The 16,013-nt window shown below is 40.0% G+C and overlaps 1 protein-coding gene across 1 annotated transcript; it reads left to right on the forward strand.

The window, feature by feature from the left end:
• The first annotated feature begins 89 nt into the window (after positions 1-89).
• On the forward strand, positions 90-12,190 carry LOC139951655 (large ribosomal subunit protein mL39-like). The gene is made up of 10 exons (XM_071950631.1): positions 90-242; positions 5,180-5,374; positions 6,671-6,810; positions 7,495-7,594; positions 8,256-8,427; positions 8,872-9,010; positions 9,386-9,418; positions 9,756-9,803; positions 11,031-11,078; positions 11,531-12,190. The coding sequence occupies exons 1-10, from the start codon at positions 194-196 to the stop codon at positions 11,603-11,605; spliced, it is 999 nt and encodes a 332-aa protein (XP_071806732.1). The 5' UTR covers positions 90-193; the 3' UTR covers positions 11,606-12,190.
• Positions 12,191-16,013: the final 3,823 nt, after the last annotated feature.

Genomic DNA, 16,013 nt, shown 5'->3' on the forward strand with positions numbered 1-16,013 from the left:
CGTCGCTTAGATACAACGAGTCGTGAAGCGCGTACTCTCGCGTGACTCACCGAGATTTGATTCTGACAAACTCTGGGGCTCGGGTCAAGGTTCACAATAAGAGTCGCATGTGTTCTCAAAAAATAGTCAACTCGTCTTCAACTTTATTCTTGATTCTCTTTGGCTGTGGACACAACTACAGGTGGAAAACACAATGAAGTGGTTGAAACACACGTTGTCTGTCCGTCGTTTTGCGTGTAGATGTAAGTTTGATAATTTTAATGGATGAAATTGCGAACTAACCCAAAATATTTGTTTCTGCCCAGTTTCCGGACATACCGCCACATCACTTTTTGAAGCCAAACTGTGACATGCGTCGTGTGTGTTGTACCGGGTACCGGACACTTCGGCACCTTGCAAACTCGGCACCAGCAAACTCGGCACTCACTCGGCACCAAGAATGTCGGCACCAAACAAACTCGGCACCGGCCTTTTTTGGTCCAACAAACTCGGCACCAAACAAACTCGGCACCGGCCTATTTTGGTCCACCAAGCCAAACTCGGCACCAACAGCAAATACCACCCGAAGAGTGGTATTAACACCATAAAAACTGGTTTGAATTTAGTTAACATAATAAGTAGTTATGCTTGCTTAAATGACTATAACCGCTTCCGAAATTTCGAAAAATTGGCATCGGAGATTTTTTTTCCCCGGAAACTTTACGTCCGCACGTTCACAGTTTTTGTTTTGTTTTTCGTTTTTTTTAATGTTGGTGAAAGTGCATCGCTATTTGTTGATGTATTGGGCTTTGAAAATGTTAGCGTTTGGTTGACAATGACTTTTTGATTTTGAAGAGAGTGTGATCTGGGAGCGTGCGGCCGTCGGCCGTGGGGGACTTTTGCCCCACCACGACGGCGGCAGCGACAGTCCAGCGTGCCCGGTGTTTAGTGGAATCGTGCGTAATAAAACACAGTGTATCGTTGCGGTACCCGCTGCCAAAACATAGGATTCGAACTGCCTCTAGCTGCCGGGCAACCTCGGTAGTCTAGTTGGTAAGACACTGCTCTAGAATTGCAAGGGTCGTGGGTTCGAATCCCACACGAGTAATATGCCTGTGATATTTTTTCACAGGACTCGGGAAAGTACTGAGTATACAGTGCTAACACACATCGGTGTATGGGTAAAAATCAAAATTAATATTCTTTATCCCCGATGCAAATTTAACATCTATTATATCGTTGCGGTACCCGCTGCCAAAACATAGGATTCGAACTGCCTCTAGCTGCCGGGCAACCTCGGTAGTCTAGTTGGTAAGACACTGCTCTAGAATTGCAAGGGTCGTGGGTTCGAATCCCACACGAGTAATATGCCTGTGATATTTTTTCACAGGACTCGGGAAAGTACTGAGTATACAGTGCTAACACACATTGGTGTATGGGTAAAAACCAAAATTAATATTCTTTATCCCCGATGCAAATTTAACATCTATTATATCGTTGCGGTACCCGCTGCCAAAACATAGGATTCGAACTGCCTCTAGCTGCCGGGCAACCTCGGTAGTCTAGTTGGTAAGACACTGCTCTAGAATTGCAAGGGTCGTGGGTTCGAATCCCACACGAGTAATATGCCTGTGATATTTTTTCACAGGACTCGGGAAAGTACTGAGTATACAGTGCTAACACACATCGGTGTATGGGTAAAAACCAAAATTAATATTCTTTATCCCCGATGCAAATTTAACATCTATTATATCGTTGCGGTACCCGCTGCCAAAACATAGGATTCGAACTGCCTCTAGCTGCCGGGCAACCTCGGTAGTCTAGTTGGTAAGACACTGCTCTAGAATTGCAAGGGTCGTGGGTTCGAATCCCACACGAGTAATATGCCTGTGATATTTTTTCACAGGACTCGGGAAAGTACTGAGTATACAGTGCTAACACACATCGGTGTATGGGTAAAAACCAAAATTAATATTCTTTATCCCCGATGCAAATTTAACATCTATTATATCGTTGCGGTACCCGCTGCCAAAACATAGGATTCGAACTGCCTCTAGCTGCCGGGCAACCTCGGTAGTCTAGTTGGTAAGACACTGCTCTAGAATTGCAAGGGTCGTGGGTTCGAATCCCACACGAGTAATATGCCTGTGATATTTTTTCACAGGACTCGGGAAAGTACTGAGTATACAGTGCTAACACACATCGGTGTATGGGTAAAAACCAAAATTAATATTCTTTATCCCCGATGCAAATTTAACATCTATTATATCGTTGCGGTACCCGCTGCCAAAACATAGGATTCGAACTGCCTCTAGCTGCCGGGCAACCTCGGTAGTCTAGTTGGTAAGACACTGCTCTAGAATTGCAAGGGTCGTGGGTTCGAATCCCACACGAGTAATATGCCTGTGATATTTTTTCACAGGACTCGGGAAAGTACTGAGTATACAGTGCTAACACACATCGGTGTATGGGTAAAAACCAAAATTAATATTCTTTATCCCCGATGCAAATTTAACATCTATTATATCGTTGCGGTACCCGCTGCCAAAACATAGGATTCGAACTGCCTCTAGCTGCCGGGCAACCTCGGTAGTCTAGTTGGTAAGACACTGCTCTAGAATTGCAAGGGTCGTGGGTTCGAATCCCACACGAGTAATATGCCTGTGATATTTTTTCACAGGACTCGGGAAAGTACTGAGTATACAGTGCTAACACACATCGGTGTATGGGTAAAAACCAAAATTAATATTCTTTATCCCCGATGCAAATTTAACATCTATTATATCGTTGCGGTACCCGCTGCCAAAACATAGGATTCGAACTGCCTCTAGCTGCCGGGCAACCTCGGTAGTCTAGTTGGTAAGACACTGCTCTAGAATTGCAAGGGTCGTGGGTTCGAATCCCACCCGAGTAATATGCCTGTGATATTTTTTCACAGGACTCGGGGAAAGTACTGAGTATACAGTGCTAACACACATCGGTGTATGGGTAAAAACCAAAATTAATATTCTTTATCCCCGATGCAAATTTAACATCTATTATATCGTTGCGGTACCCGCTGCCAAAACATAGGATTCGAACTGCCTCTAGCTGCCGGGCAACCTCGGTAGTCTAGTTGGTAAGACACTGCTCTAGAATTGCAAGGGTCGTGGGTTCGAATCCCACCCGAGTAATATGCCTGTGATATTTTTTTCACAGGACTCGGGAAAGTACTGAGTATACAGTGCTAACACACATCGGTGTATGGGTAAAAACCAAAATTAATATTCTTTATCCCCGATGCAAATTTAACATCTATTATATCGTTGCGGTACCCGCTGCCAAAACATAGGATTCGAACTGCCTCTAGCTGCCGGGCAACCTCGGTAGTCTAGTTGGTAAGACACTGCTCTAGAATTGCAAGGGTCGTGGGTTCGAATCCCACCCGAGTAATATGCCTGTGATATTTTTTTCACAGGACTCGGGAAAGTACTGAGTATACAGTGCTAACACACATCGGTGTATGGGTAAAAACCAAAATTAATATTCTTTATCCCCGATGCAAATTTAACATCTATTATATCGTTGCGGTACCCGCTGCCAAAACATAGGATTCGAACTGCCTCTAGCTGCCGGGCAACCTCGGTAAGACACTGCTCTAGAATTGCAAGGGTCGTGGGTTCGAATCTCACCCGAGTAATATGCCTGTGATATTTTTTCACAGGACTCGGGAAAGTACTGAGTATACAGTGCTTACACACATCGGTGTATGGGTAAAAACCAAAATTAATATTCTTTATCCCCGATGCAAATTTAACATCTATTAGAAATTATTTACACGTGCTTTATTTTGAACTAGTGTTTTATTGGATCAAAGTTTCGTGTAAATGTTCCCAAAAAAATACTTGGACATCGAAATTACGTATTCGACTCAAAAACGTCTTCAAAAGTTTACACAAAATAAATTTAATTATTTTGATACAGATTTTTGAAAAGGGCGACCTCACCATGACAGTGAAAAATACATATTAATTATTAGGTATGTATCGTCGGTACGACACGAAACCGATACACACGACGCGTCGGGGATCGGGATTTATTTCAATTTCGAACTGGGTGCCGAGTTTTTAACCGTGGGCAGATTGAGCGTTTTTCAACCAGGTGCCGAGTTTGTAGTTGTGAATGTGCCGAGTTTGTGGGTGCCGAGTTTGCAAGGTGCCGAGGTTGTGGGTGCCGAGTTTGAGAGGTGCCGAGTTTGCTGGTGCCGAGTTTGCAAGGTGCCGAAGTGTCCGGTATTCGTTGTACCAGTACCTGCCATTTTCTGAAATGTATTACTGAAATTGTCCGAATCATCCTGACACCACTTTTTTGCACACGTTATGAAATAAATTAGTATCTTTTTATTTAAATTTACTATAAAAAAATCCCTTTTTAATTTTAATTTTAAATTAAACGAATTAATTAATTATTTTCCCCGTTATAATATATAATTATAATTGGGGTGGGGCCGGGGTTACTCCTAGAACTATTTCGGTTTTGTCCGCTATTGGTCCTGTAATGGGAGACGATAGCGGACGAAACCGAAATGCGTAGTTCTAGGAGTAGGGAGGAGTAGGAAAAGTAGATACTTGTTCCGAATTCAAAACTAATCTCAAAACATATCTGTTTGGGAAACAATAGCCTTCAAACTTTTGGTTGTCTTGTGTCATTGTGTATTAGCAGGGTTCTTTTTTTTTGGCACCAGGAGTGTCATCATTGACAGACATGGTGCACTAGAAATGTTCAGCGTTATTATCATTATTATTAATAATGAATAGGGTAGATGGCCTTAGCTTTCGATCCAGACCAGACCCTCTTCAGAGGCTTAAATCAAGTACAAACAAATACATATCCATTTATAGAAAAAGAGAGGGGAAAGGGATTAAGGGAAGGATCCAGAAAGAAGCGGGAAAATAACAGCCAATCAAAGTTTCTATTTCAGAAACAATTGGTGGCTATGAACCAATACTATATAGGAGTAAAGTGGCGAGGATAAAGGATGTTTAGTATGAAAGGATGGATTACTGGACCATAAAAGTGGTAAATGCATTGTTCGATAACAATGCAGGGAAACATGAAAGGGTAGAATTAGAGAGCAAGTTGTATCATGATGCAACTAACAATGGTTAATTATTATTATTATATAATAGTTCACACGCCCAAATGTTTATATTTTTTACAGGTATGTCAACAGAGATGACTGCAACAAACACAGCAGTCACATCCAGGCAAAATGAGGTCTTTGAAAAAGAGAAACAACGACAGTTATCGCTCATCAAAAGAATCGAGAAGATTGAGGTGGAACATGTTGATCCTAACGAGCCGTGTAAATTCATGATGAATAAGTATCTATCGACACCGTACCATGCTGCTATGCGTAAGAACAACTCTTTGAAGTTATTTATATTTATATTTATATTTTATTGACCAAACCAACAGCGGATGAGCCGCCAATTACAGGAAAGGATAAAAAACAATTAGAAATATTCATGTAGCCTATATAAAAACAATCTGATATATGTACAAAGTAAACAATTAAAATAGAATCATCTTAGGAAAGAAGATTAAATCATACATTGAGGATTAAATAAAATAAAATAGGGAACAGAAACAGACCACCAAGAACGACTGTGAAAATATATTTGAAATAATTTTTAAAAGCAAAAGCCTACATTAAATTATAAAATAGAATAAACAATAAGAGACAAGGGAAATAATTTTTTTTTTTTAAATTCTATTAGATAATAATATTAGTATAATCGTGCAGGGCCGAATTTGAGGAAAAATCCACAGGATTACAGGGCTACTTGTAGCTAAGACAATTTACTGGACAAGAGAATTCATTACGAGACCAGAAGAATAAAAATGATAAGAACACTATACACATCGGTGTCCGGGCAAGAACAAAATTGTACTATCTACACCATATTTTGGGTCGTTGTTGGACCTTGTTGAACTTGTTATATCACTAAGTGAAGATGGGTAAAGTACTTCAATTATGTCAATATTCAACAGAATTGACAAATATTTATACTTCAGTTTAAAGACATTGGACACTATTGGTAATTGTCAAAGACCGGTCTTCCCACTTGCTGTATCTCATCATATGCATAAAACAACATACCTGTGAAAATTTGAGCTCAATTGGTCATTGAAGATGCGAGATAATAATGAAAGAAAAAAACACCCTTGTTGGACGAATTTGTGTGCTTTGAGATGCTTGATTTCAAGACCTCAAATTCTAAATCTGAGGTCTCGAAATCAAATTCGAGGAAAATTACTCGTTACCAAGTAAGGTTTTATGCTAATAATTATTTTGAGTAATTACCAATAGTGTCCACTGCCTTTAAATTAAAATTGCACTTAGGTGTTTAGTATTCAAATTAACTGGCATTGTTGATTTCAAGTCTCGTCATGGTTTGCCCGTAACTTTTTTCAGTAGTGACTAGCCAGACTGGTTAGCTTTTCATTTTTCTGGTCCCCCAATTTTTCACTGGTCCATTATCTGTCAATTAGGAATTTGTTACTCTTGTTGTCTTTTTATATTGTGCCTTTACTTGTATCTATTCTGAAATGGCATGTTTTTTATATCATGACAATTTTGAATCTTTGAATCTTGAATCATGATTGCAATTGGTTCTCACAGCGTTATTTTGAATGTATCTTATTCTAGATTTGAACCAGAGATACCTCAAGCATTCAGCAATAGCGATGGTTAACGGCAAGCCGTGGCACATGCTGCAACCGCTCATTGAAGACTGCGAGCTGAGGTTTGTCACAATGAAAGATGATGATGTCACAGAGGCAAACCAGGTTTGTAGAAAAGATCTTTGAACAGAATAAAGGTGGATTGCACATGATGCAGACCTGACATTGGCCTCCATGCCCCCTAGGTTATTGCCTTGGTGCCCTTGAAACGCTCCAGTAGAAATTTACAATTTTTTCATAGGGTGCCCTTTACCAAGAAGAAAATGTCTTTAAAAAAAACCGAAACATACAGGCCTGATAACGCCACATGTTTCACAATGACAATCAAGCGTTGGCCATCTTGGATGATTATAGCATTTAGTTTTCCATTACAAGTTTGTTAATAATAAATAATAACAATTCTTATAAAGCGCATTTTACAATAACTGTATCAATGGGCTTTACATTGGTGCCCTGGTCATAGGGCCAATAACATCCCGTTTAATGTTTCTCAGCTTCCTTGGGAGTGTACAACCTGGGCAACAGTTTACGTGTACATCGCTCCAAAGGGTTTTTCATTCACAATATCAACCTCTACCCTCGCAGTTACCAATCTATACCCCTGTGTGAAGAAAAGTAATTATAGTAAAGTATCTTGCTCAAGGACACAAGTGTCACGACGGGGGTTCGAACCCACACTCTGGTGACTTAGCACCAGAACTTGAATTCGATGCTCTTAACCACTCGGCCATGACACTCTATATTAAAACTGCAATATTTAAATATCATCTTCATCATCTTACTTTACAGGCATTCTGGAGGTCCTGTTCACACATGATGGGCGCAATCTTACACTCGGCATTCAAAGATGACGTCAGAATACAAGTAGCTCGCTCACCGGAAATCCCAAGTAAGATTGAAAGCGTATTCTTGTCTGTTATTAGGATGCTAGTCTCAGATTGTGCTCCCTACAGCCTTTAATCAAGGCACACGCGGGTATGGCACCCCAAGATATTACGCACGAACAAAGGCCAAATCAATCAATCAATCTTGCACCGTATCACGCAGGACATTGGCTCTATGAATTTTCTTTCCTTCACTCTTGCCTGTCTTGCGCTATTCGATGTTCCAGGTAGAAGCTGCTGTTCATGATGGTATCGTTTTCCCACCTCTTCCGAGGCCTACCCCAACTATTTTTTCCAGTTACTGTTTCAAGTAGGATGCATTTTGAAAGTCTGTTGTTTTTCATTCTCACTATGTGGCCAAACCAGAAAAGTTGGATCTTGTAGATGCGCGAAGTGAGTGCACACTTGAGAAATTCTACATTTACTATTAAGTGTATTTCAATGGTGAGCAAGTAATTGGTGTCTATGTGCGAGCGTTCTTCTAGTTTACAAAGCACTCTTATCTAGCTAGCATACAAATTTACCGCCAACCGTAAAAAGCAAACAATAAATAATCTTAACCTTGTGCAGAATTCTGAGTTAAAACAGAGCCATGAACTTTGGGCTTGTTCTTCAGAGTGAATAATCAGAACTTTTAAAAAACAAATTCTGATTTGTCCGTTCCAGTTTCCAAGGGATGCTTTGCATATGACGTCAACCTTCCATTCAAGTGGGAGCCAACAAGAGAAGAGATAATCTGCCTCAATAGGCAAGCCTTCAGCCTCGCCGAGAACAAGGTCAACTTTGAGAGGTTAGAGGTCAGCAGAGAGGTTGCGCTCAGCATATTTGAGGACAATACGTAAGTGTTTTAAATGGATTTTATTATTTATGAGAGGGCTAGGCTAATTACCATGTTATTGACAGCAATAGTGTATACCTTTGGTTTTTAGAACCGTTCGATTGTTTTAATCCTATAGACGATGTGACCTCTGACGTCACTCGGAAACCATTAACATGATTCGCGCGCATACCGCCGGGCAAAACCTTTGTGTTTTGGCAGCCAGCTAGAAAGTGTGCGCAATCTTACCATGACTACGCGTCTTTTTGCCCGGCGAAACATGAGGTATACAGTGTTTTTTCAAAAGTTGGGCGGTTTGAATGTAAACATGGGTCACATCTTCTATACAAATGTAGTTGTATGCAATAAAATTAACCATGTAAACAGACCCTTTAATGCAGTTATGTTTAAGTTTTTTAAAAAACTAGTTTTGACCTTCGACCCTTTATGACCTTTTGACCCTAGATACAAGAAGCAACAGATCGAAGAGACACAGGCAGACAGAATCATCCTCTTCAGATTAGGGGAGTTTGTGGACATCAGTGAAGGTCCCATGGTCACCAACACAGGGTTCATTGAACCCTGTAGATTTGTCTTTACATGTGTAAGTATACCTGCCCCAGAAATTATTGTTAAACCAAAGTTGTAGCATACACGAACACAGCATCATTTTGTAAGCATGACTTCCTTGTTATGCATGCACATTTACAAAGGATAAGGGAGCTCATACACATACGTTTAAAGGGATACTGTTTTGCTGATTTGAGTTGTAATTTTGCCCTTGATTAATAACATTTCCCTGGTATTGCCTTTAAAGATGTCATTCATGATATAGATAAAAATCTATTGATATATTTTGTATTGCGTGCTGGAAACTTTCTTTACACTTGTTTAACAAAGTAATTAGACTGATATTATTCTTTCTCAAACTAAACTGAAAATGAAGTTAACCTTTTGTACTATCTCATTATTATTGCAGATACATGGCATTGAAGACTATCTCAAACCAAGGGTAAGTTTGTAATTTGCTTTTATGATCAGATGATATAGAATGAAATTTACAGAGTTTGAGTCCAGTGCTCTTAGCTGCTCAGTTGCAACACACCATCTTTCTTTCATCATTCTTCGAACAAATTCACAGGCATATTACTCAGTGGGATTTGAACCCACGACCTTTGCAATTCTAGAGCAGATGTCTTACTAACTAGGAGGCAGGAGGCAGCTCAAATCCTGTATTTTAGTAGGGGGTATCGCATTGACTGAATAGATTTGCACCTGTTAATTTGCATATCCCTTGTACTTTATCTGTATGTTTAATAACTTGTTCATTTTTTTTTAAAACCTCACAGAATAAGCTGCTGAGATTCCAAGGTGTTGCTTTGCCATCAGAATTCCAGGTGAGTACTCGATGATAAAATTCTTACATTAAAATGTTGTGTGCACAGTGGTTTAAAACCCTATGTGACCCAGACATCGACACGTTTTAGAACAATAATCGGTCAAAATATCTCAAGCATGTGTCAATCCCAAAGATCAACAAACAATTTCTGCCAGGGGAAAAAAAAAAGAGAAAAAAAAAAAAAGTCTCAATGTCATCTTTTGGCAGATAAAACTTGGTTGTCCTTCAAAATAAAACACAATTTACCAATGCATGTCATGATTCACGAATTTTATGACATTTAAAGAGGAATTGCGCCCTCTTGTGGCTGTTTTATGAAGCGCTGCATCTCATTGTCAACGAAGGTTGCTACATTTTCTGTGTGTTAACACATGGTGTAGTATGGTGTAAACAATGTTTTGGGTTAAAAACAGCGTTTTGAAAGTTAAATTTTTGGGAGAAAAGGCGATCTTGTGGGATTTTTGCGCTATTTTATTTTCAAACCTAAGTAGTCACTCTATTATTTTATGGAAAAAATACAAGAAATATTGTGGCCGTTGGTGGCTGGTTGAGAAAATGTCCAAGGTTTCGATTTTAGTCTGTCCTACTGTACACATTTTCTGTCTTCTGTATAGTATTTTGTGTTGTTTGTCTGTAAATAGGTTAATGCACAAAAGCCTCTGCTTCACCCTAACCTAATTCTTGTCCCACTTTAAGCTTTAAAATATATTTTACTATCTAAATCATTGTGAACTTTCATCTTTTGCTATCCTAAGTTACAATGTATTACTGTGAACTACTCATAATTTGAATCTAATTGACAAAGTTGGTTAAAATGTGTAAAATATGTAGAGCAGTAATAAAAACAAATGTGTAAATGAAATGAAATAAACCTAATAGTTTGGCATCACCACTAACTTTTGACTCTTTTCTTCTACATTTTGGATCCAAATAATCTCTACTTGGCTGTAATAGTTTACTTTTATGAAAATAAAAACAAATGAGATAAAAAGCATTTTATGCTATTTACGGTCCACCTTACTGCATTGAACAATTTGATTAAAGAACATATGATACCCAACCCTTCAGCAACAAAATTAACAATACACTTTTGCACTCAATTCTATCTTATCTCGAGTCTATCTAATAAAGATAAATGAAAGGCAGAAGCTCCATTAGTTGATGCATACAGGTAAGAGTAACATGTTTTTTTGATTTGATCAATCATTTTTGCTTATTTCAACAGGTGCATCACACAGCATGGAGTATTATCCAAGACCGAGCTAAGAAACCAGTAAGTTTTTAACAGGTTGGATCTGTGGCATTTTCTCATCAGTACTAGTACTCAATACTTTTTGATAGTACTCAGACTTAGTACTTGTCATTAAGTTCTACTCAAGTGCCCTTTATATTGTACTTTAACTCAGCTAGCAAAATTCTCAAACTCAAAGTCTTGAACTCGAAACTGAACTAAGGCCCTTTTCGAAACCACGGCTTTGGCTTTGGATTCGGCTTCAGGGTCCGTTCTCTCCTCTGAAGACCTGAGCGCGTATGCAAAGCATGCGCCAATTGTCAAAACAACCGCGGGGCCAAGCTAGCCTGAGTCAAATCCAAACCCAAAGCCGTGGTTTTGAAAAGGGCCTGTTATGGAAAAGTCCTATTTGATGTAATCATAAACAGCGCCCTCTGGAGGCAGGTATAAACACAGTTACAGTAACAAGTTGGTGGTTTCCTTTTTCATACCAGATCTTGTTGGACTTGGCACCTAGCATAAAATCCAGCCAGCAAACAGACCAAACACAACAGGAGTCTACATCTTGATGCACAAGTGAGCCCCCTACCGATGCTTGGAAAAGATCTGGACCCCAGGTTACAAATTAGCCTCATGCAGAGGCCATATCTTTTATATGTTGAAATGCCATGATAAAACTTACATCCCATCCAAAAGACAAAGCAATTATGATGAAGTTTTTGTTCCAGGACACAAGTGCCATGACTCGGTCTCGAATCCATACTCAGAAGCAGATCAGAAGCATCAAAGCTTTAGTCGGGTGCTTTTGACGGCTAGACCAAGACACACCGATGTTAGAACTTGACTTATTTTAGCGATGTCTCAGTTGAACTAGCTGATTTCTGCTTTTTTCTTATTTTGTTAGATTATAATGCTGCATGTCTGTAACTTAAATCTTTCAACCATCAGAACTTGAAATTGTTCCACTAGACCAGTCGACCGTTCTGTCGTCGGTGTTACCCCAAACCTTAGGACAGTAACTTTCCACACTCCAAAGTTTCAAATTCATAATAACTATGTTCATGCATGCAATTAATAATCACATTTTATTATCATTGTTCTTTTGATTATAACGATATGTTTGAAGTGATCACGTGGACTGATCATACTGGAATTATGGAATTATAACCAATTATGTAAAATATAAAAAATTTTCAATTGATGACGTTTGATTTGTTTCGTTTATTTTGTTGTTTACATTGCACCTCATGTTTCCACCTCTGGCACTTAACGGCACTGAACACGTTTGGTAATTGTCAAAGACCAGTATTCTCACTTAGAATAACCCAACATATTATGCATAAAATAACAAACCTTAAAAAATTTGGGCTCAATTGGTGATCGACGTAAAAAGAAAATATTGAAAGAAAGACAAGCGTTTTAATATTTGAGTAAGAACTTACCTCTTCCTCAAAAACTATGTTACTTCGGGGGAGCCATTTCTCACAATGTTTTATACTATCAACAGACAACAGCTCTCCATATCATCAGCTCAATCATTCGAACTTGCCTACATCACCAACCCTACTAAACAGCTTCGGTTGTTTGCAATCTACAGACCGCCCCCCTCCGCAAAGAACGGTCTGAATACACCACAGTTTTTGTCGGAGTTCAACGATTTTCTGGCTGAGATCTCACCCCTCTCCGGCAATCACCTGATACTAGGGGACTTCAATCTGCACCTCGATATCCCAAGTAAACCTGAAGTTGCTCAGTTTCTCACACTGCTTGTCGACCATGACCTACAGCAACATGTCTATGGAGCCACCCACAAATATGGTCACACACTTGACCTTGTGATATCGCGTCAAGCGGATACCCTCGTGCAAAACTGTAACAGTGTCAATAATCTCTACTCGGATCATCATGTTATTGTATGCATCATTGACCATGCCAAACCTACTCGACAGTTGGTACAATCGAAGGTTAGGAACTACCGCACCCTCGACACTGATTCATTCACCAATGATCTTACCCGGTCTTTTCAGCTGTTTCCATACGACAGTTGCCCCAGTGATCAACTTTTATTTTATGACAACGCTGTCCTCGGTGTTCTTGATGCTCACTGCCCCGTCAAGATAAAGACACGCAGGTTTAAACAACAGCAACCTTGGTATACGAATGACATTCACCTCGCAAGACGCAACCGCAGACAACTTGAGAGAAAATGGCGTAAAACCAGACATCCTGATGACCACCATGCGTATGTGAGTCAGATCAACTCACTTACCAAGCTCATACGTCATGAAAAGTCGAAGTACTTCAAGGCCCATCTTTCATCTGCTGACACAAAAGCGGTGTTTCAAACTATCAACTCACTGTTAAACAAAGGGGCTCCTCCCCTTCCATCTGGCCAACCCTTGAAAACATTGAGCAACCGGTTTGCAACTTTCTTCAAAGACAAAGTTGCCAAAATAAGATCTAACATCATGTGTTCACTCACCCACACCCCTGAACCCGTTTCACTCCAGCATGCTGATTGCCTAGTACAAGTACCTCAACTCTCTGACTTCCCCCTTGCCGGTGAGGACGAGGTCCTCAGACTCATTAGCAAAGCACCGAGCAAGTCATGCGACCTGGACCCTCTCCCGACATGGATGTTGAAATTGAATACCGGGACTCTCCTCTCTGCTCTGGTTTCAATCGTCAATAGCTCGCTTGCCACAGGTTCCTTCCCATCGAGCCTCAAGGAAGCCATAGTATCTCCCATTCTAAAGAAGCCCGGGCTAGACGTGAACAATCTCAAGAACTATAGACCGGTTTCTAACTTGGCATTTATATCGAAACTGATTGAAAAGGTTGCTTTAACTCGTATCAATGATCATCTTTGTACTAATATGTTGTTTCAGAAGTTTCAGTCTGCTTACAGGTCTGGCCACAGCACTGAGACGGCATTGCTGAGAATCAAGAGTGACATAATGCGTGCTCTTGATGATCGGCAGGCTGTTTTCGTGGTGTTGCTGGATCTGTCGGCGGCGTTCGATACCATTGATTATGTTTCCCTCTTGGATAGATTATATAATGTTTTTGGGTTAACAGGTCATGTTCAACAGTGGTTTCATTCATACCTTGTTGGTCGCACTAATAGAGTTAAGGTTGCTAGTGAGCTATCTGACCCCCAGGTATTGGAGTTTGGTTTACCACAAGGTTCTGTGGTAGGGCCTCAGCTGTTTTCCCTATTTACTTATCCCCTGGCCACAATTATTGAACGGTTTGAGCACATTCGCTATCACTTCTATGCTGACGATACCCAGCTGTACATTCAATTTAATCCCAACAACCCTGGTGAAATCAATCAAGCTCTTTCCACATTGTCGCAATGTATAATGGACATAAAACAATGGATGTTAAGCAACATGCTTCAACTCAACGATTCCAAAACTGATTTCTTTGTCTGTGCCAACAGTAGATGTCTCAGTTCGCTATCTGATGTTTCCCTCCAAGTAGACTCCGAAATCATCCAGCCTTCCACGAATATCAGAAATCTTGGAGTGGAGTTTGACCAGGCCATGCGGATGTCCGACCAAGTCACTTCTATTTGCCGATCCGTTAATTTCAGTCTACGTAACCTTTCTCGGATAAGAATGTACATTGATAAGCCCACATGCCATGCTGCTGTTAGAGCCCTTGTAACGTCTCGTCTCGATTATGCTAACTCTCTTCTCTATGGAATATCATCTGTTGACTGTCAACGCCTTCAACGGCTCCAAAATCGTGCAGCTAAACTGATCTACCAGGCCAAGAAATATGACAGAGTCACTCCCATTCTTCACGATCTTCACTGGCTGACAGTCTCCAACCGTATCAACTTTAAAATACTTACCCTGGTCTTCAAATGTCTCAATACCGCCTCTGCGCCTTCATACCTAACGGATCTCATTCAGTTGTACAAACCTAACAGATACCTCCGGTCATCTACTGACACCAGACTACTTGCCATCCCCAAAACACGCACCACTACTGGTGAAAAAAGCTTCCACGCTGCTGCCCCCAAACTCTGGAATGATTTACCTCACAGCATCCGCCACTCTAGCTCACTAGCAGCCTTCAAGAAATCTCTCAAAACCCACCTGTTCACCTGATTTGCTAGCTTTTATTTATTCTTTGCTCTTTGTTTATTTTGTGTGTACAGCGCTGTGGTACTTTCCCCTGTTAGTTAGAGCGCTTTATAAATACCTTGTATTATTATTATTATTATTATTGCTCATTACCAAGTAATTTTCATGCTAACAATTATTTTGAGTAATTACCAAAAGTGTCCAGTGCCTGTAACCTCAGCTTTAACTACATTTTGTACATTTGTTTCCACACATGTTATGCACCATGTTTTTAACCCCCAGCACATCAAAATCAAACACATATTTTGTTTGATTCTGTTGGACTGAGGACTGCACTGCACTGGTTAACTGATTATGCTTTATGTATAATCTGGCATACCACCACAATCAGAGTCACAGCAGATTGGGTCTTGAGTTTACTGAAATGGTAATTAACTGTGGACTACAGTTTAGTAAACTGACCATGCTTTACATGGGATCAAGCAGACCACCATATTCAGAGTTCAACCGTTTGGGAGTTAAGTTACTGAATTGGTGTTTGACTGAGGACTGCACCAGTCAACTGAGTGCTCTTCATGGAATCAGGTACATTGTACATGTACATGTATAACACCATAATCAGTCCAGCAGTTTGAGTGTTGAGTTGTGGCTTGCCACAATGGTGAGGAAGGATCTCACTAAAACAACAAATTATACAGGTTTAGGATTAAGGTTTAAAAAGGAATACTCAACTGGTAATGATAGAGACAACTTACAAACCGTATTTTTAAAACTTGTTAAAATGTGTCCTTCACTGGTTCATTATAAAGTTACCGTTCTATTAGCTCTGTGGTTATTTAAAAATGTTCACTCCATAAGTTCTTTGGTTTTTTTAATCATA

The sequence above is a fragment of the Asterias amurensis genome, chromosome 19, assembly GCF_032118995.1.
Source record: "Asterias amurensis chromosome 19, ASM3211899v1".
Taxonomy (NCBI): Eukaryota; Metazoa; Echinodermata; class Asteroidea; order Forcipulatida; family Asteriidae; genus Asterias; species Asterias amurensis.